General features: G+C 43.3%; 1 protein-coding gene across 1 annotated transcript in view; it reads left to right on the top strand.

Moving 5' to 3' along the window:
• CFAP61 (cilia and flagella associated protein 61) overlaps positions 1-26,817 on the top strand; it is a 389,026-nt gene that overhangs the window by 218,277 nt on the left and 143,932 nt on the right. The window contains exon 17 of the mRNA XM_038744718.1: positions 14,948-15,075. Coding sequence (XP_038600646.1) covers positions 14,948-15,075 — 128 coding nt within the window. The remainder of the gene's footprint in view (positions 1-14,947; positions 15,076-26,817) is intronic.

Consider the following 26,817-nt stretch of genomic DNA (forward strand, 5'->3'; position numbering starts at 1 on the left):
AGTTTTTACTTGATTCGTAGGTTGATCTCGTCTATCTCACCGCCAACCCCTTTCCCACATCCTCCCTCTGGCCTGGAACTCCCTCCCACTTCGTATCTGGCAGACCACCACTCTCTGCTCCTTCCAAGCCTTATTAAATTCACATCTCCTCCAAGAAGCCTTCCTCAACTAAGCCCTTATTTCCCTTACTCCTCCCTTCTGCATTTCCACTTGGATCTGTACCCTTCAAGCACTTAATATTCAGTCCACCCTCAGCCCCACGACACTTAGGCTCATATCCATAATATATCTTAATGCCTGTCTCTCCTTCTAGACTATAAGCTTCTGATGGGCAGGGAACTTGTCTGCCAACTTTGTTATGCTGTACTTTCCCAAACATTTAGTAAACTGATCTTCATACAGTTAAGTTCTCAATAAATACCATTGATCGATTGATTGGTTGATAGGGAGAGAGGAGAAAAATATATTCAAGAACCCTCTGGAGCCTATGGGGTACAACCCTCCAGTAATTTGCCCAGATGGATGGTTCTACTTCAGCCCTCTATCCTCATGGGAAGCAGTGTGGCCTAGTGGATATAGCGTGGGCCTCAGTGTCACAGAACCTGGGTTCTAATCTATACTCTGCCATTTAATAATAATAATAATAATAATAATAATAATAATGGCATTTGTTAAGCACTTACTGTGTGCAGAGCACTGTTCTAAGTGCTGGGGTGGAATACAAGGTGATCAGGTTGTCCCTGGTGTGGCTCACAGTCTTAATCCCCATTTTACAGATGAGGGAACTGAGGCCCAGAGAAGTTAAGTGACTTGCCCAAAGTCACACAGCTGACAAGTGGTGGAGCTGGGATTAGAACCCATGACCTCTGACTCCCAAGCCCGGGCTCTTTCCACTGAGCCACGCTGCTTTGCCTGCTATGTGACCTCAGGCTAGTCCTTTCACTCCTCTGTGTCTAAATTACCTCATCTGTAAAAACAGGGATTAAGACTATGAACTTCATGTAGGACAGGGATTGTGTCCAATTCATTAATCTTGTAATAATAATAATAATGGTTACGGTGTTCGTTAAGTGCTTATTATGTGTCAGGCACTGTACTAAGCGCTGGGGTGGATATAAGCAAATTAAGTTGGACACTGTCCTTGTCCCACATGGGGCTCATAGTCTTGATCCCCATTTTTACAGACGAGGTAACTGAGGCACAGAAAAATGAAGTGACTTGCCCAAGCTCCCACAGCAGATAAGTGGCAGAGCCGGGATCAGAACCCATGACCTTCTGACTCTCCGGCCTGTGCTCTATCCACTACGCCATGCTGTTTCTACCCCAGCGCTTAGTACAGTGCCTGGCACATTTTAAGCACTTAACAAATACTATTTAAACAAAAAAAAAAAACGCCACAGAGAGTTTCAGACCTGATTCCATTAGGGGAAACATCAGAGGTCTCTGGGCTGTCCCATTAACCTCCCCATCTTTCCATCACAACTCAAGAGAAGAGTAACTTGTGCCAGCCACCACAGAGAAGGAGTCCAGGGTGCTATTGCATCTTTTAACAGTCTGAAATGTATGGGGAGTGTATGAACCTCAAATCGATCGGCTCTTATTGTGGCAAAAACACTGTCCTAAATGCTTGGAAGAGTTTAATACAACAGAGCTGTAGACACGATCTCTGTTCACAAGGAGTTTGTATTACAGAGGCAGTGGTAGTCATTAAAATAAATCACAGATAGGGAAAATGGTAGAGTGTAAGGATATGTACATAAGTGCTGTGGGGTGAATATCAAGTGCTTATGGGATTCAGATCCACTCTCAGGATCACACCTGGAAAGTTTCCAGTCCTCTACCAGTCTCGGCTGCGGGAGGGAGAGTCAAGCAGAGGCCCGTCCATTCCATTCCTAGCTTGGATAGTGGCTAGAGGGTGGAAGCCTGTTGTTGAGTAGGGACCGTCTCTATATATCGCCAATTTGTAATTCCCAAGCACTTAGTTCAGTGCTCTGCACATAGTAAGCGCTCAATAAATACGATGAATGAATGAATGAATGGAAGGCAATCTGCTGCAAGTCAAAACTCACCCATGCTGGGCAGCAGTGGCACGGGAGAGAGTCGAGGATGGAGATTCGAGTTTACTGCGCAGAAGGCGGCAATGGTAAACCACTTTGGTATTTTTACCAAGAAAACTCTATGGATGCACTCCCAGAACGATTGCAAATGGATCAATCAATCAATCAATCGTATTTATTGAGTGCTTACTGTGTGCAGAAATGGAGAGCAGCGTTCTGGGAGAGATGTGTCTGTGGTGTCACTATGGGTCGGAAACGACTCGACGGCATAAGACAAGGAATTCAGATCCAAGTGCCTAGGGGATGCAGAAGGGAGAGAGATGAAAGCCCTATCAGGGAAGGCCTCTCGGGTGAGATGTGATTTTAGAAAGATTTTGAATGTTGGGAGAGTGGTGGTCTGTCAGATACGAAGGAGAGGGAGAAAGGCCCAGGCAGGAATTTTGGAGGAGCTGGGTCCTGTTGTATTGGGCTGTTTCCGCTTGTCTTTGTCAGTCTTCAAACAGGATCAGGAGTTGAGAATTTGGCTGGATTAATTAACTGGACCTCCTTCTTTCCCCACCCCCACTTTAGACTGTGAATTATATAAGGGCAGGGATTTTTGCCAATTGTGTATATGCGCAATTCTATTTATTTATATTGATGCCTGTTTACTTGTTTTGATCAATCAATCAATCAATCGTATTTATTGAGCGCTTACTATGTGCAGAGCACTGTACTAAGCGCTTGGGAAGTACAAATTGGCAACACATAGAGACAGTCCCTACCCAACAGTGGGCTCACAGTCTAAAAGGGGGAGACAGAGAACAAAACCAAACATACCAACAAAATAAAATAAATAGGATAGAAATGTACAAATAAAATAAATAAATAAATAAATAAATAGAGTAATAAATATGTACAACCATATATACATATATACAGGTGCTGTGGGGAAGGGAAGGAGGTAAGATGGGGGGATGGAGAGGGGGACGAGGGGGAGAGGAAGGAAGGGGCTCAGTCTGGGAAGGCCTCCTGGAGGAGGTGAGCTCTCAGCAGGGCCTTGAAGGGAGGAAGAGAGCCAGCTTGGCGGATGTGCAGAGGGATTGGGGGCAGTCCAGGCCCGGGGGATGACGTGGGCCGGGGGTCTATGGCGGGACAGGCGAGAGCAAGGTACAGTGATGTCTATCACCCCCCTTCTGGCCCATAAGCCCTGCGTGAGCAAGGATTATCTCTCTTTATTGCTGAATTGTACTTTCCAAGCGCTTAGTATACAGTGCTCTGCACACAGTAAGCGCTCAATAAATACAATTGACTGAGTGAATAATTTTACTTGTCATTTCCTATGCATCTGCATTTGGCCTATCACAGAATGCCCAGTAAATCCTTTAGATGAGGGGTTGCAGAATTGGGTTTGTTGTGAATCCCGACCTTTGGGATGCCTTCTTACTCCGTGGGAAACTCTCCTAAGTATGTATCCTGACATTTTGTTTAAATCTGGTAGTGTTATGGGACCAATATATAGCACTGCTCACTCCCCGAGGCCAGTTAGTGTTTGAGTTATTAGAAAGGTGATTTCTGAAGCACGACAGCTGCTCGTGTTAAGCTATTGTGTTGTGAACAAAAACTGTTATGTTCCGTTCATATGCCGCCTTTGTACGATCGGTACAGAAGCTGTTTCATAAATGAGATCCAATTCTTACCCGGCAAATCGCATTACTGCTCTATTGTCATCGTTGGCATGCATGTCTGGAAAATGACAGCACTACACAAGGAAGAAATAGTTCACTTTGCCCTTTTTGGGGAAGGAAATTTGGATTTGAACTCCGCTAGTCGTTCAAGGTTTATTCGGTCGGGTTGGGGTTAGTCAGATCGATTAGAATATAGTGACCATGCTGCTCTCCTTTCCAAACTATGACAGATTCACAGATGAGAGCTTCCTAAAAGCTTTTTGGTGGGAAATGGTGGGACTAATGGAAGATCCATTTGTAACCATGGAGTTTGAGGCCTAGGAGGGCAACCCCATTGTTTCTCCAACTATCCTTTAGTACTGTAGTTGGAGACAGATTAGCCTTCATTTTCTCTATCTGCATTCATTCATTCATTCATTCATTCAGTATTTACTGAGCGCTTACTGTGTGCAGAGTACTGTACTAAGCTCTTGGAAAATGAAATTCAGCAATAGAGACAATTCCTGCCCAAGCCAGGCCACACTTGGCTGAGTAGCTCTTCAGCACTTTTATAGAAGCAGGGTGGCTCAGTGGAAAGAGCATGGGCTTTGGAGTCAGAGGCCATGGGTTCGAGTTCTGGCTCTGCCAATTGTCAGCTGTGTGACTTTGGGCAAGTCACTTAAATTCTCTGTACAATGGAGATGAAGACTGTGAGCCCCCTGAGGGACAACCTGATCACCTTGTAACCTCCCCAGCGCTCAGAACAGTGCCCACAGCACCTGTATATATGTATATATGTTTGTACATATTTATTACTCTATTTATTTATTAATTTTACTTGTACATATCTATTCTATTTATTTTATTTTATTAGTATGTTTGGTTTTGTTCTCTGTCTCCCCCTTTTAGACTGTGAGCACATTGTTGGGTAGGGACTGTCTCTATATGTTGCCAACTTGTACTTCCCAAGCACTTAGTACAGTGCTCTGCACACAGTAAGTGCTCAATAAACATGATTGATTGATTGATTGATTGATTGATTTGCACATAGTAAACGTTTCATAAATGCCATTATTATTATTTATTTATACTCCCTCCAGCCCCACAGCACTTATTTACATATCCTTATGCTCTACTACTTCCTCTAGCTGTAATTTATTTTATTATCTACCTCCCCGCAAAGACTGTAAGCTCCCTTGTGGGCAGGGGTCACACCTACCAACTCACTTCCATTCCACTTTCCCAAGCTCTTAGTATAGCGCTCAGCACAGAGTAAGTAGGTGCTCAGTTAATACCACTGACTGACAGGAAGGACCAGAGTTCTGACTCAGTTTTGGCATGGCTGGCGATCTCACAACACATTTTACAAGTCTTCTTTTAAGCTCCTTTCCCTTCTTCTTCTCAAAAGAAATCATAACTACTTAGAATTCTGATGTTCACACTCTCAGTATCCCAAAGGATACACTAGCCCTGATTTGGTTTTCGGCCACCATGTCTATAATAATAATAATAATGGCATTTATTAAGCACTTACTATGTGCAAAGCACTGCTCTAAGTGCTGGGAGAGATACAAGGTGATGAGGTTGTCCCACGGGGGGCTCACAGTATTCATCCCCATTTTACAGATGAGGGAACTGAGGCACAGAGAAGTGAAGTGACTGGCCCAAAGTCACACAGCTGACAAGTGGCGGTGCTGGAATTTGAATCCATGACTCCAAAGCCCAGGCTCTTTCCACTGAGCCACACTGCTTCTCTATCTTGAAGTCTCTACAGGCATTGCAGGACAACGTACAATCCAGGAAGCAGAAGTTAAAAGACAACTTTCAACTCCTTTTGCTGACACTGATCCTCAGTTGGTTGTAAAGTTCATCTGGCACAGGCTAGTGCAGAATGATCAACTTCTTCTGACCGATTGTCAATCCATAGCACATTGCTGCTTTTGCAGAGTGGTTTCTAGAAGCAGCGTGGCTTAGTGGAAAGAGCAGGGGCTTGGGAGTCAGAAGTTGTTGTTCTAATCCCGGCTCTACCAAATGTCAGCTGGGTGACTTTGGGTAAGTCACTTAACTTCTCTGTGCCTCAGTTACCACACCTGCAAAATGGGGAGGAAACCTGTGAGCCCCATGTTGGGACCACCTCATTACCTTATATCTACCCCAGCGCTTAGAACAGTACTTAGCACATAGTAAGTGCTTAATAAATACCATCATCATCATCATCATCATTCAAAAATCATCTCTATCTTCTTAGCCTGTGCTTCTTTATCAGTCAATCGATCAACCAGTCAATGGTATTTACTGAATTCTTGTGTGCAAAGCACTATACTAAGAGCTTGGGAGAGAATCATCACTATACTATACTAAGTACTATACTATAGTACTTAGTACTATACTATACTATACTATAGTATAAGTACTATACTATAGTACTTAGTACTATAGTACTATACTATAGTACTTAGTATACTACTACACTATACTAAGAGCTTGGGTGTAACATCATCATCATCATCAATCGTATTTATTGAGCGCTTACTATGTGCAGAGCACTGTAGTAAGCGCTTGGGAAGTACAAATTGGCAACATATAGAGACAGTCCCTACCCAACAGTGGGCTCACACAGAAATATCCCATGCCCACAATAAGACTTGTTAACTTTGAAGTGTACCTCACTTCAAAATGAGAGGGAGAGGATAATACCATTTCTCAAAGAGCCACAATCTTGACATTATCCTTGAATCATCTCTGGCCTTCAATCTACACTTTCAGTCAGTCACTGTATAATGATGGTATTTGTTAAGTGCTTACTATGTGCAAAGCACTGTTCTCAGCTCTGGGGAGGTTACAAGGTGATCAGGTTGTCCCACGAGGGGCTCACTTTTTTAATCCCCATTTTACAGATGAGGTAACTGAGGCACAGAGAAGTTAAGTGACTTGTCCAAAGTCGCACAGCTGACAAGTGGCAGAGTTAGGATTTGAACCCATGACCTCTGACTCCAAAGCCCGTGCTCTTTCCACTGAGCCATGCTGCTAGATTCTATTTCCACAACATCTCCAGAATTCGCTCCTTCTTCTCCATCCAAGCTACAACACTGGATACCTTAAGTCAATCAATCAGTCAATCAACCAATCAATCAATCAATCGTATTTATTGAGCGCTTACTGTGTGCAGAGCAGGGAAGCAGCGTGGCTCAGTGGAAAGAGCACGGGCTTTGGAGTCAGAGGTCAGGGGTTCAAATCCTGGCTCCGCCAATTGTCAGCTGTGTGACTTTGGGCAAGTCACTTAACTTCTCTGGGCCTCAGTTTCCTCATCTGTAAAATGGGGATGAAGCCTGTGAGCCCCACGTGGGACAACCTGATTACCTTGTATCTACCCCAGCGCTTAGAACAGTGCTTGGCACATAGTAAGCGCTTAACAAAGACCAACATTATTATTATTATTATTATTATTATTATTATTATTATTATTATTACTAAGCTCTTGGGAAGTACAAGTTGGCAACATATAGAGAAAGTCCCTACCCAACAGTGGGCTCACAGTTTAAAAGAGGGAGACAGAGAACAAAACCAAACATACTAACAAAATAAAATAAATAGAATAGATCTGTACAAGTAAAATAAATAAATAAATAAATAGAGTAATAAATATGTACAAACATATATACATATATATAAGGATCTTACATGAAAATAAATTACATGAAAATAAATTACATGAAAATAAATTACATATAAGGGAAGCAATTAAGTATAATTGTCGGTATAAAAGTGGTGGGGAGGAATTTAGGGCTTTATGAGGGGGGAATAAGTGCTTGGATGAGAGAATAGGGAGGAAGGATAGGGTGGTGGGGATGAGAGCTTGGTCAGGGAATGCTTCCTGGAAGAGATATGATTTCAGGAGGGCTTTGAAGATGAGGAGAGCGTTAATCTGTCAGATTTGGTGGGGAGGGAGTTTCAGGCTAGAGGGAAAGCAGTTGGTTGGTGTTAGAAGAGTGAAATGTGCGGGCTGGGTTGTAGCGGGGAAGGAGCAAGGAATAAGGAGGAGAGAGCTGATTGAATATCTTGAATCCAGTGGTGAGGAGTTTCTGCTTAATGCAGAGATAGATAGACAACCATTGAAGAGACATGACTGGGGAGGTATTTACAGATTGAGGTTTTAGAAAAATGATCTGGACAGCAGAATGAAGTAAGGACAAGAAAGGGGGAATGCCTGAAGGCAAGGAGGTCAGCAAGGAGGCTGATGCTGTTGTTGAGATTCCGCATGACAATTGCTTGATCCAGTGTGGTAGCTTGGATGGAGGAAGCAGGAGCGAATTCTGGAGATGTTGTGGAGATAAAATCTACAAGCTGTAGTGGCTGACTGAAAGTGTAGATCGAAGGACAGAGATGATTCAAGGATCATGTCAAGATTGTGGATCTTTGAGACAGGAAGAATAGCGTTGTTGTCAACAGTGTTGGGAAAGTCAATCAGTCAATCAATCGTATTTATTGAGCGCTTACTGTGTGCAGAGCACTGTACTAAGCGCTTGGGAAGTACAAGTTGGCAACATATAGAGACGGTCCCTACCCAACAGTGGGCTCGCAGTCTAGAAGGGGGAGTCCAGGGGAGAAGACAATTTGGGAGGGAAGATAATAATAATTATGATATTTGTTAAGTGCTGTCAGGCACTGTTCTAAATGCTGAGATAGATACAAGATAGGTTTGACACAGTCCCTGTCCCACATAGGGCTCACAGTCTCAGTCCCCATTGTACAGATGAGGGAACTGAGGCCTAGAGACGTTAAGTGACTTGACCAAGGTCACACAGCAGACAAGCGGCGGAGCAGGGATTAGAACCCATGACCTTCTGACTTCCAGGCCTGTGGTCTATCCATCAGGTCATGCTGCTTCGGGATATGTTGAGTTTGAGGTGACCGTAAACTCCTTGTGGGTGGGGAATGTGTCTACTAATGCTGTTATATTGTACTGTCCCAATCACTTAGTACAGCGCTCTGTACATGACAAGCGCTCATTAAATATCATTGATTGACCCAGGTAAAAATGTCCAGAAGGCAGGATGAAATGCAAGACTGCAGAGATGGGGAGATGTTGGGGCTGGTTTTAAGATGATAGCTGAAGCCATGGGAGCAGATGAGCCCCCCTGCTAAGGGAGTGGGTGAAAATGGTTAATAGGAGGGGACTCAGAAATGCAGCATGACCTAATGGATAGAGCGTGCATGGTCCTGGGGGTCAGAAGGACCCGGGTTCTAATCCCAGCTCCACCACTTTTTGGCTGAGTGACCTTGAGCAAGTCACTTCACTTCTCTATTTGTAAAATGGAGATTAAGACTGGGAACTTCCTGTGGTACACGGATTACGTCCAACCGATTATCTCAGATCTACCCGAGTTCTTAGTACGGTTTCTGGCATGTAGTAAGCGCTTAACAAATAGCATTGAAAAGAAAAACAAAGTAAAACAAAAAGCCAGACCCTGAGGGGGCCCCATAAAAGCGTGGGAGGCAGTGAAAAAGCTGGCAAAAAAGATCAAAAGGAGCAATCAGGGGGCAAGAGAAGAAATAAGAAAGGACTATGTCAGTGAGATATATAACAATAATAATAATAATGATAGCATTTGTCAAGCGCTTACTATGTGCAAAGCACTGTTCTAAGCGCCGGGGAGGATACAAGGTGATCGGATTGTCCCATGGGGGGCTCACAGTCTTCATACCCATTTTACAGATGAGGTCACTGAGGTACAGTGAGATATATGTTTAATAGTGTTTCTGGGAGAAGGGGTTCGTCCACGGTTCAAAGGCGATAGAGTGGTCAAAGAGACAGGATCATTCAGTCAATCAGTTGTATTTATTGAGCATTTATGGTGTGCAGAGCACAGTACTAAGAGCTTGGGAAGACAAAACAGAGTTGGTAGATGCGTGCTCTGCCCACAATGAGCAGCGTGGCTCAGTGGAAAGAGCCCGGGCTTTGGAGTCAGAGGTCATGGGTTCAAATCCCGACTCTGCCGTGTGTCCGCTGTGTGACTTCGGGCAAGTCATTTAACTTCTCTGGGCCTCAGTTCCCTCATCTGTAAAATGGGGATGAAGACTGTGAGCCCCATGTGGGACAACCTGATAACCCAGCGCTTAGAACAGTTCTTGGCACATTGTAAGCACTTAACAATTGCCATCATTATTATTATTATTGTTGTTAAATTTCTATAATAAATATAGAAACAAAAATAGAGAATTGGGAGAGGCCTAGAGGATAGAGCATGGGCCTGGAAATCAGAAAGACCTGGGTGCTAATCCTTAGCTCCACCTCCTGTCTGCTGTGTGATGCAAGTCACTTTTCTTCTCTGTTCCTCATTTACTCCCTCTGTAAAATGGGGATTAAGACTGTGAGTCCCATGTGGGGCATGGACTGTGTCCAACCTCATTATCTTGTATCTACCCCAGCGCTTGGTTCAGTGCCTGGCGCATAGAAGTGCTTAACAAATACCATAAATACCATACTATATATAATAATAATAATAATGATGGCATTTGATAAGCACTTACTATGTGCAAAGCACTGTTCTAAGTGCTGGGGGGTATACAAGTTGATCAGGTTGTCCCACGTGGGGCTCACAGTCTTAATCCCCATTTTACAGATGATGACACTGAGGCTCAGAGAAGTTAAATGACTTGCCCAAGGTCACACAGCAGGCATGTGGTTGAGGCAGGATTAGAACCCATGACCTCTTACTCCCAAGCCCGTGATCTTTCCACTGAGCCACGCTGCTTCTCTAATATATAAATATATATATATGTATAGAATATATATGTATCATACATATATATGAATAGATATGTACAAGTAAAATAAATAAACAATAAATAAATAAACATATATATATATATGTATATATATGTTCAAATCGTTCAAATCTCGGCTCCGCCAATTGTCAGCTGTGTGACTTTGGGCAAGTCATTTCACTTCTCTGTGCCTCAATTACCTCATCTGTAAAATGGGGATTAAGACTGTGAGCCCCCCTTGGGACAACCTGATCACTTGGTAACCTCCCCAGCACTTAGAACAGTGCTTTGCACATAGTAAGCGCTTAATAAATGCCATCATTATTATTATTATTACATATGCCTCAAAATCTGCTCAATTTTCATTGAGCAAAGTAGACAAACTTACTAGCAATAATGAATCAGCTAGTTGACCCGTCAAATTTCTTTTAATTCAACAGTAGTTCCAAAGTGGGGTTGAAGCACTCCTCTTCATATGAGTGTAGATCGCTTTCACAGTATTACATGTGAAATAACATGCCGCCCATCCAAAAATATCCACTTTTACAGAGATTTAAAGTGGGGTCCTTCATGACTTGAATTTCCAGAAGTAACTTGACTTGAGCCTGCCACCACTCAGAGTCTCATCACCAATTTGAAGCTGAAAATTGATGTTCTTCGTTGACATGTTTAGTCAGCCCCCGAGCCTCTTTGCTTATTTAATCCCTTTTTCTGTTGTTATGACTCAGCTTGACTGTGACATCAGCCTCCTCACTGGTCTCCCTGCCTCTCTCTCCTCCCCAGGCCATACTTCCTCCACTCTGCTGCTTTGATCACTTTACTGAAACGTCATTCCGCATACATCGCCCCACTTCTCTAAAACCTGCGATCGTTATCCATTCTTCTCCACGTCAATCAGAAGCTCTTGAATGTTGGCTTCAAGGCACTCAATCAGCTCTCTCCCTCCTACTTGTCCACTTCGTTTTCCCACTACGTCCCATCTCGCACTCTTAATTCTTAAGGTAACCTACTCACTGCGTGCCTTGTTCTCACCTCTCTGGTTGCTGACCATTTTGGTCACACCCATCCCCTGCATGGTATTCTCCTTACAGCCACCCCAACCTCCTCTCCCAGCTTCAGATCATCATCATCAATCGTATTTATTGAGCGCTTACTGTGTGCAGAGCACTGTACTAAGCGCTTCAGATCCGACAGACCACAACTCTCTTAATTTTGGATACCCTTCAGAAATCATATCCCCGCTAGGATTGCATCCCTGATTAATTTCTCATCTTCTCCATTTATATCTCCCCAGCTATCACTTCAGCAGTTCCGTGCCATCTCAGCATTTGAATGTTCGCAACTTCTTATAGTTCTTACGTCCACGTACCTTTTTACTTAAGCACTAATTCACATACATCTCCCCTTTTCCTTTTTTCTCCTATCTGTAATTAGTTTTACCGTCTGGCTCCCCTGCTAGATTGCAAACTCCTTGAAGGTCAGAAGTCATGTCTATGAATTCTGGTGTGTCCTCCCAAGTCTTTAATACAAAGCATAAAGAAATTGCCAATGCCACCGATAATGATGATGGACAAGTGATTCTTTGATTTATTGCCCTCATAACTGATAGAACTGAGTTACCGCTCATTGGGTGAAGAATACCGTACTAACTGCTGGAGAGGCGAACAAGACAATAACGATTGTAATAATAATAGTGGTATTTGTTAAATGCTTACTGTGTACCAAGCAGTAGAGTAGGTACAATGCAATCAGATTCATTCATTCATTCATTCAATCGTATTTACTGAGTGCTTACTGTGTGCAGAGCACTGTACTAAGCGCTTCAGAACTACAAGTTGGCAACATATAGAGATGGTCCCTACCCAACAACGAGCTACAGTCTAGAAGGAGCAGACACAGTCTCCGTCCCCACTTGGGGTTCACATTCTATGAGGGAGGGAGAACAGGTATTTAATACCCACTTTTTAGGTGAGGAAACTGAGGCGTTTAGAAGTTAAGTGGCTTGCCCAACATCACACACAGCTAGTGATAATGGTGGGATTAGAATGCGGGTCCTCTGACTCCCAGGGCTGCGCTCTTTCTAGGCCACACTAATCTTCACGGGCAAAGAAGCAGCTTGGCAAGAGAAGCAGCGTGACTCAGTGGAAATCAATCAATCAATCAATCAATCATATTTATTGACCACTTACTGTGTGCAGAGACTGTACTAAGAGCTTTGGGAAGTACAAGTTGGCAACATATAGAGACGGTCCCTACCCAACAGTGGGCTCACAGTCTAGAAGGGGGAGGCAGAGAAAAAAACAAAACATATTAACAAAATAAAATAAATAGAATAGATATGTACAAGTAAAATAAATAAATAGAGTAATCAGAGGTCATGGGTTCTAATCCCACCTCCACCGCTTGTCAACTGTGTGACTTTGGGCAAGTCATTTAACTTCTCTGTACCTCAGTTACCTCATCTGTAAAATGGGGATTAAGACTGTGAGCCCCCCGTGGGACAACCTGATCACCTTGTATCCACCCCAGCGCTTAGAACAGTGCTTTGCACATAGTAAGCACTTAACAAATGCCATTATTATTATTATTTAAGGCACAGTGCTTGCCCATGAGGAGTTCACAATCTATCGGGGAAAACAAGCCATCATAAATCAGTGAAAAAACATTAGTTTAGATAAAAAATAAGAAACAGAAATAGATAAATACATCTACAATAAACAAACAGTTAAGGGCATCGATATGCAGAAGTGGCTGAGGGGAGAGGCTGGCATGACCAGGAAGCTGTAGAATACCTCCTGGAGTTGGGTGATATTTTAGGCAGCCTTTACAGAAGGGGAGGTATATGGTTTGGTAACCTGTGTGGGATGGGTGTGCCATAAAGAGGGAGAGGTGTAGACGGTTAGATTGCTAGCTCCTTGAAAGCGGGAATCACGTCTACTAACTCTATCAAACCATGCTCTCCCAAGCACTTAGTACAGCACTCTGCTCTGCTAGAGAAGCGGTGTGGCTCAATGGAAAGAGCACGGGCTTGGGAGTCAGAGGTCATCATCATCATCAATCGTATTTATTGAGCGCTTTCTGTGTGCAGAGCACTGTACTAAGCGCTTGGGAAGTACAAATTGGCAACATACAGAGACAGTCCCTGCCCAACAGTGGGCTCACAGTCTAAAAGGGGGAGACAGAGAACAAAACCAAACATACTAACAAAATAAAATAAATAGAATAGATATGCACAAGTAAAATAAATAAATAAATAGAGTAATAAATATGTACAAACATATATACATATATACAGGTGCTGTGGGGAAGGGAAGGAGGTAAGATGGGGGGGATGGAGAGGGGGACGAGGGGGAGAGGAGGGAAGGGGCTCAGTCTGGGAAGGCCTCCTGGAGGAGGTGAGCTCTCAGTAGGGCCTTGAAGGGAGGTCATGGGTTCTAATCCTGGCTCCGCCACTTTGTGTGACCTTGAGCAAGTCACTTAACTTCTCTGTGCTTCAGTTCCTTCATCTGTAAAATGGGGATTAAGACTGTGAGCCCCACGTGGGACAACCTGGTTATCTTGAATCCCCCCCAGCTCTTAGAACAGTGTTTGGCACACAGTAAGCACTTAACAAATACCATCGTTATTATTAATGGGGCCTAGTGGATAGAGCATGGGCCTAGGTTCTAATCCCAGCTCTGCCACTTGTCAGCTGTGTGACTTTGGGCAAGTCACTTCACTTCTCTGGGCCTCAATTACCTCACCTGTAAAATGAGGATTAAGATTGTGAGCTCCGTGAGGGACAAGGGTTGTGTCCACCCTGAATAGCTGGTATCTACCCCAGTGCCTAGTGCTGGCATATAGTAAGCACTTAAAAATTCTGTAAAAAATAAATACGATTTGTTGATAGATCGATTGTTTAGAGGATACCAATAATGAGAGACGATTTGGAGGTTTGCATGGAAGGAAAGAAGAGCACAAGCTGGGACCATCTACATCTATTTCATGCAAAGAATGGGGAAGAAGGGAGGAGAAAGGCTTCCTATGGGTAAGAGATGGTGTCTGTCATCTCTATAGTATTGCACTCTCCCAAGCCCTTAGTACAGTGCTGTGCACATGGTAAATTCCACTCTCCCAAGCACTTAGTACAGTACTTTGCACACTACATGTGCTCAAAAATATCACTGATTGATTGATGACTGGACAGTTGGGCTCATCAACACAGCCTAGTGGTCTCAGCTTAGGGAGAAAACCAAAGTATAGCAAACGTGGGTTTCTCAGATGAGCAGAAGAGTGAGTAGACATTCCAGAAAGGAGAAAGCATGGAATTACTGATGTCACACACTCAGTTTCTTGGAAAATATCTTAGCCATTTCACCAATGCTGAGCCCTAGTAGTTTTCAGGTTTGTTTTAGCCATGGTACCCGCCCTCAATGGGCTGACTATCCATGAAGATTTCCCTGCCTTGATGTTATTTTCCTGGTTCATCCCTTTCAGCTGAAGTATGCACTGAACCACACCAACCGGAAATTAATGCTGGAACCCAAGGTGACTATCAATGCCAGAGTCGTGGTGGTTGGAGCATCCAACGTTGGAATTTCCTTTCTAGAAACGCTCGTCTTTTGGTAAGTTGATTTTTTTTTTCATTTTATAATTATATAGATAACCTTGTTGTGGGCAGGGAATGTGCCTACCAACTCTGTTATATTCTTCCAAGCGCTTAGTACAGTGCTCTGCACACAGAAAGTGCTCAATAAGTACCATTGATTGATTGATTGATCTAATGATATTGTTTTAAAGCCCCTCCGTGGATGTAGCTATCTGAAATATGGGAAGACTGGAAGAATACAGTGATGAATCAACATTATCTCCTTAACCAAGATATAATCCGGGGAGTGAAGCTTGCTCCCTTAGTAGCCCAGAGATAATCAGAGTTAAAATCAGATTGCCAGATGCACAGTTATTGAAAACCTGCAATTTCCGCCTGATGATAATGATGGTATAAAAGGCTTACTATGTGCCATGCAGTGTATTAAGTGCTGGGGTAAATACAAGACACTTAGGTTGGACACAAGTCTAATGCAAGGCTCACAGTCTCAGTGGGAGGGAGAACAGACTGACAGATACTACAAGAAGAATGCAGTTGTACAGATCAATGCAAACTGATGGAGGTCTGCCATTTCCTACAGCACGAGATGTGACTATTTCTTACATTATTATTGTGGCTGGGTAGCAAGATGTCGAGTTCATTTTTGATGAGAGCTTCTGCACTAAAGTGCTTATAGTGCAGGTAATGTTATGTCATCTACTGCATTCATTCATTCAATCATATTTATTGAGTGCTTACTGTGTACAGAGCACTGTACTAAGTGCTTGGGAAGTACATGTTGGCAACATATAGAGACAGTCCCTACCCAACGATGGGCTCACAGTCTAGAAGGGGGAGACAGACAACAGACAACAAAACAAAACAAGTAGACAGGTGTACAAGACAAGTAGAATAAATAGAATTATAGATATAGACACATAATTATTAACATAGAGTAATAAATATGTACAAATATACACAAGTGCTGTGTTGACAGGGGATGGCATGGGGGCAATGGAGGGGGAGGAGGAGGAGAGGAAAAGGGGGAACTCAGTCTGGAAGGCCTCCTGGAGGAGGTGAGCTCTCAGTAGGGCTTTGAAGGGAGGAAGAGAGCTAGTTTGGCAGAAGTGTGGAGGGAGGGCATTCCAGGCCAGGGGAAGGAGGTGGACCAGGGGTCGACGGTGGGATGGGCGACAATGAGGCCAAGTGAGGAGGTTAGCGGTGGCAGAGGAGCAGAGGGTGCGGGCTGGGCTGGAGAAGGAGAGAAGAGAGGTGAGATAAGAAGGGGCGAGGGGATGGACAGCCTTGAAGCCGAGAGTGAGGAGTTTTTGCTTGATTCGTAGGTTGACAGGCCTCCACTAGAGATTTTTGAGGAGGGGAGTGACATGCTCAGAGCGTTTCTGTATAAAGATAATCCGGGCAGCAGAGTGAAGCCGGGAGAGACAGACGGATGGGAAATCAGAAAAAAGGTCGATGCAGTAATCCAGTCGGGATAGGATGAGAGATTGAACCAACAAAGTAGCAGTTTGGATGGAGAGGATTCTGAGCACATAAAGTCCCACTAGCCATAAAACTACAACTTCAGCAAGTCTTTCAGTCAAGCCGTCTTTTTGACTGAGCGCTGGTCTATGGTTAGTTTTCTAGGTCTGCATCCGGCAATCCATGCAAAACTGACTGTGGTTGTGAAAAGTCGATTCAAAAGCGGGGGAAAGTCAGACTTCTTTCTCTGCAGGTTGGGATCAGTTGCAATCCTTTGTCTGTGGTATTGCACTTATCCTGCCTTGTTGCGGTTGCCGGGGATTGAGGGCAAAAGATATTAAAATGTGGCAGATAACTGAAGAAGTGAATTTTGCGGTTGAACGATCTAGGAAGCTGGAGCAATATGCTTTTGTTCCATTGAAGTTGAATAGCCATTGTGTGGATTGGCTCTCAAATGCTGCATTATCTAAAGAGCTTGGCCTAGTGGAAAGAGAATGGACCTGAAGTCAGAGCCTGTGGGTTCTAATCCTGGCTCTGCGACTTGTCTGCTGTGAGACCTTGAGCAAGTCACTTAACTTCTCTGGGCCTCAGTATCCTCCTCTGTAAAGCATGGATTAAATCCTACGCCCTCCTACTTGGATTGTGTGCCCCATGTGGAACAGGGACTGTGTTCAACCTGACTTGCATCTACCCCAGTGCTTAGTACAGGGCTTGGCACATAGAGAAGCAGCGTGGCTCAGTGGAAAAGAGCACGGGCTTTGGAGTCATAGGTCATGGGTTCAAGTCCCGCCTCTGCCAATTGTCAGCTGTGTGACTTTGGGCAAGTCACTTCACTTCTCTGGGCCCCAGTTACCTCATCTTTAGAATGGGGATGAAGACTGTGAGCCCCACGTGGGACAATCTGATCACCTTATATCCTCCCCAGTACTTAGAACAGTGCTTTGCACATAGTAAGCACTTAACAAATGCCATTATTATTATTATAATAAGTGCCTAACGAGTACTATAATCATTGTTATTATTATCATTATTATTATTATTATCATTATTATTATTATTATTATTATTATTATTATTATTACAGCCAAGAAACCTGACCCCCAGAAGTTCCCAGAAAGACCCATAACAGATTAGCTCTGGCAGTTTCCATCCTCTATCCATTTTTTAGCCTGTTACTATACCCCAAATAAGGTGACCAGGTCATCTTGGATGGGCCTGGTGTAGGACCAGAGAGCAGAAGAAGGAGAGCAAAAAAGAGAAGCAGCGTGGCTCAGTGGAAAGAGCATGGGCTTTGGAGTCAGAGGTCATGAGTTCTAATCTCGGCTCTGCCATTTAGCTGTGTGACTTTGGACAAGTCACTTAACTTCTCTGGGCCTCAGTTCCCTCATCTGTAAAATGGGGATTAAGACTGTGAGCCCCACATGGGACAACCTGATCACCTTGTAACCTCCCCAGCGCTTAGAACAGTGCTTTGCACATAGTAAGCACTTAAGAAATGCTATTATTATTATTATAGGAAGTGCCTAATGAGTACTATATCATTGTTTATTATTATTATTATTATTATTATTATTATTATTATTACAGGCAAGAAACCTGACCCCCAGAAGTTCCCAGAAAGACCCATAACAGATTAGCTCTGGCAGTTTCCATCCTCTATCCATTTTTTAGCCTGTTACTATACGCCAAATAAGGTGACCAGGTCATCTTGGATGGGCCTGGGGTAGGACCAGAGAGCAGAAGAAAGAGAGCAAAAGATGGGGCAAGTGTGAAAAAGAAGGGAAGAGGGGTAAATGGAAAAGAGGAGGGTGAGGAGCAAACTTCTCACCTACTTCTTGCTGCCACCTCTTCCTGCTCAATAGCTCCACAGAGACACCATTCAGATTAGGCCAGTTGAAGTCTGACTACTGGCAGAATGGTTGAAGGATTCTTGTTGGATGGCCACAGCCAACAAAGTCCCCGACCTAGACTAGGGCTCAGAGTATCTGTCATCCTCCTTGCCCGTCTCCTCCCTAAACCTACCCCTCTTCCCTCCTGTTGCCAGCCATTCCATCACCTGACTGATGCCTGCATCTCGGCTGCTATTTTTTCTTTAGGTTTTTCAGAAGCAGCGTGGCCTAGTAGATAGAGCTTAGAACAGTGCTTTGCACATAGTAAGCACTTAATAAATGCTATTATTATTATTATGGAGCACGGGCTTGGAAGTCAGAAGGACCTGGGTTCTAATCCCAGCCCCATGACTTGTCTGCTGTGCGACCTTGGGCAAGTCACTTCACTTCTCTGTACCTCAGTTTCCTCATCAGTAAAATCGGGATGAAGAGAACCAGCTGCATGTGGGACAGGGACTGTGTCCAACGTGATTACCTTGTACCTGCCCCAGTGCCTAGAACAGTGCTTGGCACATTATAAGCGCTTTATAAATACCATAACTTAATAGTTATGGTAAAAATAATGATAATAATAATGATAATTCATTATTTTTAGAATACAGAGAAACCAAAAACCCTAAAGAAGGCAGTGGGCCTAGCTCTGACATTCTGGAACTCTCCTGGAAAAATCAAAACATTTAGTTGCCAGGGAGGCTAGATTCCCCATTTACAGTAATTAATCAAATTGGCAGGGGGTGGAGGCACAAGTGAACTAAATGGAAGTGGATCTTTAAATTTAAATCTTCATTTCACAAAGTTTCTCCTTTCTTTTCACAAACTAGTGAGAAATTCTCTACTTTCATCATCAAAAATCTACTATTTCCTCCCCCTTGTTTGAAAAGTTTAACTCAGTGTTACTAATAAATTTATCTCTATTATGTGTTAAAGAAATCTCCATTTGATTACTGGATTAATTTGAAATTTTAGTTCACCTCCTAACCCAGGATTTTTTACTTTTCTTGCTCTCCTCAGGCTCTTCCAGTTTCCAGTCTTGGCTTTTTCTCTTCTTTTTAATGGTATTTGTTAAGTGCTTACTATACGCCAGGCATCAGATTGTGCACAGTCCATGTCCCACCTGACACTCACAGTCTTAATCTCCATTTTGCATATGAGGTAACTGAGGCCCAGAGAAGTGAAGTGACTTTCCCAAGGTCACACAGCAGACAAGTGATGGAGCAGGGATTAGAACCCAGGTCCATTTGATTCCCAGGCCCGTGCTCTATCCACTAGGCAACGCTGTCTCCTCTCCCCAGTTAGTCTCCATTCTCCCCGCTCTTTTCTTGGAACAGTCTGACACACTGGAGATGTGTTCATTAGTCACATAACTGTTTTTTATTATTATCAATTAAGTTACTACTACTACAAATAATAATAGTGATATTTGTTACGTGCATATTATGTGCCAAGCACTGTAGTGATCCCTGGGATAGATATAAGATAATCCATCCCTGTCCCACCTGGAACTCACAATTTGAGGAGGAGGTAGAACAGTTATTGAATCCCCATTTTATACATAAGGAAACTGAGCACGGAAAAGTTGTGACTTTCCCAAAGTCACACAGCAGACAAGCGGTGGAACCAAGACTAGAACCCAAGTCCTCTGACTCCCAGCCCATGCTCTTTCCACTAGGCCGCACCACTTCATTCATCCACAGCAGCCTCATTTGTCGAAATGGAAAAACCTCAGTAGTGTCAAATTCAAATCTAACGGTTCACTTCAGAAATCTCTAGGATAGCAGTCTGTACACTCTTGGATCTCTTCCCTGGAATCTTCTGATTCAGGCACCTATGAGCCTTCCTTTTGTCAGGATCATGAGGAGTTGCAAAGGGCTTTTGATTTTTGTGTCTTTTTTTAAATCCAACCAGCCTTGAAGATGTTGGCTCACAGTGTCTTCAGCATTAATCAACTCCTCGATAGAGACAACAATTTGCTTGTTACATTACATGGGCAGGCTGGGCTCTGTTCAATCAATCTGGTATTTACAGAGCACTTACTGTGTGCAGAGAACTCTACTAAGCTTTGGGGAAAATATAACACAACCCACAGGCAGCTTACAACCTACTGAAGGAGTTCACAGCCTTTGCCCTGGTAGGACTCCTATGGCTTTTCCCCTTTAGACTGTGGGCTCATTATTATTATTAATAATAATAATAACAATTCCCTAATTTTGGGAGTCCCTCAAGACTCAGTTCTGGATCCCCTTCTATTCTCCATCTACACAGACTCCCTTGGAGAACTCACTTTCCACCGTGGCTTCAACTGTCGTCTCTTTGGGGATGATTCCCAAACTTACATCTCCAGCCCTGATCTCTCTGCTTCTCTGCAGTCTCGTATTCCTTCCTGCTTGATCATCCTGCAGACATCTCACACTTAACATGTCCAAAACAGAACTCATCTTCTCACCCAAACCCTATCCTTCCCATGACATTCCTATCATTTTAGACCACCATCCTCCCTGTCTCACAAGCCTGTACTCTTGGCGTTATTCTTGGCTCATCTCTTTTATTCAACCCGTTGTTGAGTAGGGCTTATCTCTCTTTGTTGCCGATTTGTACTTCCCAAGCACTTAGTACAGTGCTCTGCACGCAGTCAGCGCTCAATAAATGCCATTGAATGAATGAATAATAATAAGCATGGTATTTATTAAGCATTTACTTTGTGCCAAAAACTGTACTAAGCACTGGGGTAGTTACAAGATCATCAGGTCCCACATGGGGCTCACATTCTAAGTAGGAGGGAGAACAGGTATTTAATCTCCATTTTGCAGATGAGGAAACTAAGGCACAGGGAAGTTAAGTGCCTTGCCCGAGGTCACACAGCAGCCAAGCGGTGGAGCTGGGATTAGAACCCAGGTCCTCTGACTCTCAGGTCTACAGTCTTTCCACCAAGACATGCTGCTTCTCACTGTGAGCAGGGACCAGGTCTACCAACCCTGTATCATACTCTCCCAAGAGCTTAGTGGAGAGCTCATTAAATACGATGGATAGATTGATTTGTTACAGTTTCCTGGGGATTGGAGGGGGGTCTTCTTTCTGTAGACGTTTGCCGTTAAACTGCTGGATGTTTGGTTGCCATTTTGCAGTCCATTTGTTGTATCACCGGTGAAAGGTGGGATCTGTCACGAGATGAGCAGTCCAGCCCCCAAACCATGGGTAGTAGCTGAAAAGGGAACACCCTCCTAGCCTCGCTGTCGAACGACATGGGGGAGAAAGGAGATCTCCTCATTTCAGCCTTGGCTCCATCAGCTATGGCTTTCTCTTATGCCAGCTTGCGACACGATATCATCCGCAAGTCAAGGTTTAAACTGAGACCGTTTTAAATTTGGACATAAGCATCTGAGAAAGTCTCCTAATCAATAGAGAGAGACGGTTTAATACACAGTAATTTAATGTGCTTGTGATTTTCGACTATTCTTGCATAAGTTACAGGCACTAAAAATAGATTGTTTGGATCAATTTAGAAGCCTCTAATCCTTAAAAGAGGAAGTCATTTTCTCCTCATTATTCTTCCTACTTAATTATTTTAAATTAGCCATTTCTATGGTAACACACATAATGTATTTACCTGCATAGCAATCAGATGAACTAGATTTTAGAAATGATTTGAGCTTGGGCAAGACTGGAGAAATATATATTTTTCTCCAAGCATTGGAAGGCTAATGAGGTTTAAGATGGATTGAGAGATTGAGAAAACTGCCTTTTGGTGCCATTGTACTGTGTCATTAACTGCAGCAGGAGAATTGTGGTTCCTGGAAAATCCATATGAGGCCGAGCGCACCAATCATCTTTCCAGGAAATCCAGTAATCTTCCTCTCGCGGAGATGCAGCCTAACAGACGCTTCCCATCTAGCCTGACATCAACTAAGTGCCAACTGTGGTTTTGACCCCTTACACAAAATTAAAAGGACATTTTGTGTAATTTTAAAAGCAGAGATGGCCTCTTTCAGCATTCCTTCTGGGTGATTTTGCCTTTTGTATTTTCCTCCGACGAACAAGGGGAATCAAACAGCTCCGCCAGGCCTTTGACTTTGTTCCACTGCACACATGTTCACCCTAACTCTGAATCAGGTGTATTTTTGTATCATTTTTGCTCCAAGCAGTGAGGGCTAGAAATATGTGGTAGTAGAATTCCAAGATCTCTCATTTCCCTGAGGGAGGAGGCTTCTGAAATTGATCAGAATATTTGGGAGTCAAACTGCCCAAAGGAGAAGCACATAAATCCATTTTACCTAAAGGAGATATGCAGAGTTTTTCTACAATCTCTACCACTTCCTTAGACATACCGCCAATCCCTTAAGACCAGCAAGTAGAAGAAAATACCCGTTTACTTATTTCCTTTTATCTTACTTTTCTGTTTTTACCGGTCTTTTCTCTCTAGACCGTAAGCTCACTGCGACCAGAGAATGTGTCTACTGACTCTGTTCTTTGGCACTCTCCCAAGTGTTTAGTTCAGTGCTCTGCACACAGTAAGGGCTCGATAGATGCCATTGATTGATGGATTGATTTCTATTGACTATTTGCAGCCTGGGTCTGCCTATCTGCTCCAGAAGATTAGAAACGCTTGGAGGGCAGGGACTATGATTTCAGTTTTTATTGTACGTCCCAAGTGCCACAGTGCACCACACCCATGATCTGCATACAGTAAGCTCTAAATCCGTTCTGATGATGATGGAGAGTTTTGCCAGCTATTCATGACATAGTTTGGTGCTTCAGGTACACTTCCAGTCCCTGAAAACTCCTTGTTTTGTCACTGACAAGTGACTGGGAGCCGTTGGGAAGCTCACTGTGGGCAGGGAACATGTCTACCAACTCTGTTATAGTGTACTTTCCCAAGCCCTTACTACAGTGCTTTGCACACAGCAAGCGCTCAACAAATATAATTGATAGATTGATTGATTAATTGTAAACTCATTATGGGCAGGGAGTATGTCTCTCTTCCTCCCTTCAAGGCCCTACTGAGAGCTCACCTCCTCCAGGAGGCCTTCCCAGACTGAGCCCCTTCCTTCCTCTCCCCCTCGTCCCCCTCTCCATCCCCCTGTCTTACCTCCTTCCCTTCCCCACAGCACCTGTATATATGTATATATGTTTGTACATATTTATTGCCCTATTTATTTATTTATTTTACTTGTACATATCTATTCTATTTATTTTATTTTGTTAATATGTTTGGTTTTGTTCTCTGTCTCCCCCTTCTAGACTGTGAGCCCACTGTTGGGTAGGGACTGTCTCTATATGTTGCCAACTTGTACTTCCCAAGCGCTTAGTACAGTGTTCTGCACACAGTAAGCGCTCAATAAATACAATTGATTGATTGATTGATTGCTAATTCTGGTGTATTGTGATCTCCCAAGTGCTTAGCACAGTGCTCTGCACAGAGTAAGTGCAGTAAGTGCAATAAATACTCATTCATTCAATCGTATTTATTGAGCGCTTACTGTGTGCAGAGCATGGTACTAAGCGCTTGGGAACTACAAGTCGGCAACCTGTAGAGACGGTCCCTACCCAACAACAGGTTCACAGTCTAGAAAGGGGAGACAGACAACAAAACAAAACACGTAGACAGGTGTCAAAACCGTCAGAATAAATAGAGTTAAAGCTATATGTACATCATTAATAAAATAGAGTAGTAAATATGTACAAGTAAAATAAATAGAGTAATAAATCTGTACAAATATACACAAGTGCTGTGGGGAGGGGAAGGAGATAGGGCGGGGGGGTGATGGGGAGGAGGAGAGGAAAAAGGGGGCTCAGTCTGGGAAGGCCTCCTGGAGGAGGGGAAGACCTCAGCAGTGTGGCTAAGTGGAAGGAGCCCAAGCTTGGGAGTCAGAGGACGTGGGATCTAATCCTGGCTCCACCACTTGTCTGCTGTGTGACCTTGGGCAAGCCACTTCACTTCTCTGGGCCTCAGTTCCCTCATCTGTGAAATGGGGATTAAGACTGTGAGCCCCACATGGGACAACCTGATTACCTTGTATCTACCCCGGTGCTTAGAACAGTGCTTGGCACATAGTAAGCGCTTAAACAAATACCACAATTATCAATAAGTGATTGATTAATTGGGAGGAGGGCAATTTGAGAGATGTTGAGGCATTTCCTCCCCCTCCTCCTAACTCTCTCTCTCTCTCTCTCTCTCTCTCTCTCTCTCTCTCTCTCTCTCTCTCTCTCTCTCTCTCTCTCTCCCCCTCTCTCTGTGTTTAATAGTGCCAAGAGCTGGGGTAGACATGAGTAATCAGGTCAGACACAGTCCCCATCCCACATGAGGCCCACAGTCAAAGTAGGAGGGAGAACAGGTACTGAGTACCCATTTTGCAGCTGAGGAAACTGAGAAACAGAGATGTTAAATGCCTTACCCAAGGTCACACAGCAGACAAGTGGCAGAGCTATTAGAACCCTGGTCCTCTGACTCCCAAGCTCATGTTCTTTCCACTAGGTGAAGCTGGAATAACATTTTCTTCTAGACTGTGAGCCCACTGTTGGGTAGGGACTGTCCCTATATGTTGCCAACTTGTACTTCCCAAGTGCTTAGTACAGTGTTCTGCACACAGTAAGCGCTCAATAAATACGATTGAATGAATGAATGAATTTTCTCAAGCTTTACTCTGATATTCCCCTTAGTCAAACAGAAAGCAATTAAAAGAATTTGTGCTGCATCCACAGAACTTGTATTTATTTGTACATACTTATTATCCTATTTATTTTATAAATGATGTGTATATATCTATCATTCTATTTATTTTGATGCTATTGATGCCTGTCTACTTGTTTGGTTTTGTTGTCTGTCTCCCCCACTCCTAGACTGTGAGCCCGTTGTTAGGTAGGGAGTATCTCTATTTTTTGCCAAATTGTACTTTCCAAGTGCCTAGTACAGTGCTCACAGTAAGCGCTCAATAAATGCAACTGAATGAATGAATGAGTGAATAAATTCAGTGCATTTGTGTAATGAATTGTCAGTGTCCACTTTCATCACTGAAATCAACAACTATTTTTGGCAGGAGATAGCTAGAAGATTTGGTCACTCATAAATGCAGCATAAATATATTTCTTTTCCTGGGAGTCTTTCTCTTCTTTCTCCTCTAAAACCTCTCCAAAGTTCTCCTGGGTAACCGGTACTTAGGCCTGTTTTTGGCTTAGGTCTTATGGGTGTGTCATCATTATTTTTGCTCCAGTTTAGAGCCCTTATTTCAAAACCAGGATGGGATAATGTTAAGTTTTACGTTGGTGCTGGAGTACGATACCAGGAAGCTGCAATGTCAAGTGTTCTTTTAGCCGTTTTGGGGATTTCAAATGCCTCTAAGGAGTAATAATCCCAACAATACAGTTGCCATGAATCAATATGTGAATCACCGAAATAAAAGCCAAAGTAAAACTAGGAATCTTTGAATTTTTACTCATATATTATAATGATGGTATTTCTAAAGCGCTTACTATGTGCCAAGCACTGTTCTAAGCATTGGGGTAGATACAGGGTAATCAGGTTGTCCCACGGGGGGCTCACAGTCTTCATCCCCATTTTATAGATGAAGTAACTGAGGCACAGAGAAGCTAAGTGACTTGCTCAGAGTCACACAGCTGTCGAGTGGTGGAGTCAGGAGTAGAACCCCCAAACTCTGACTCCCAAGCCTGGGCTCTTTCCACTAAGCCATGCTGCTTCTCCTAAAAAATGTACATAAATATATATATATATATATATATATATATATATATATATATATATATCTGTTAAACACATTAATTATCCCTGGTTTATATATTTTTAAACCCCTCAAATCTTATACACTAGGTCAAAGTAAAATAATTCCAGGTATTGAATAATAATAATAATGATGATGATGGTCTCTGTTAAGCACTTACTATGTGCCAAGCACTGTTCTAAGCACTGAAAAACCCTAATTATGATTAGAATGGGAGAATACAAATCTGAATGTGTGAAAAATCTGAATTGTCAAAATGTTTTAAAATGCAGGTTTATGCTATATGTTCTGTATGTTGAAACTAAATAATCAGTTTTCCAGTAACAGTCTTTCGATTGCATTTATTCATCATGATGGCATTTATTAAGCGCTTACTATATGCAAAACACTGTTCTAAGCGCTGGGGGGATACAAGGTGATCGAGTTGTCCCACGTGGGACTCACAGTCCTAATCCCCATTTTACAGATGAGGTAACTGAGGCCCAGAGAAGTGAAGTGACTTGCCCAAAGTCACACAGCTGACAAGTGGCAGAGTCGGGATTTGAACCCATGACCTCTGACTCCAAAGCCCGTGCTGTTTCCACTGAGCCACGCTGCTTCTCTATTTATTTATTGAGCACTTACCGTGCGCAGAACACTGTACTAAGCACTTGGAAAGTACAACAAGGGGGTTGTGCCCTT

The sequence above is a fragment of the Tachyglossus aculeatus genome, chromosome 1, assembly GCF_015852505.1.
Source record: "Tachyglossus aculeatus isolate mTacAcu1 chromosome 1, mTacAcu1.pri, whole genome shotgun sequence".
In the NCBI taxonomy this organism is placed as follows: domain Eukaryota; kingdom Metazoa; phylum Chordata; class Mammalia; order Monotremata; family Tachyglossidae; genus Tachyglossus; species Tachyglossus aculeatus.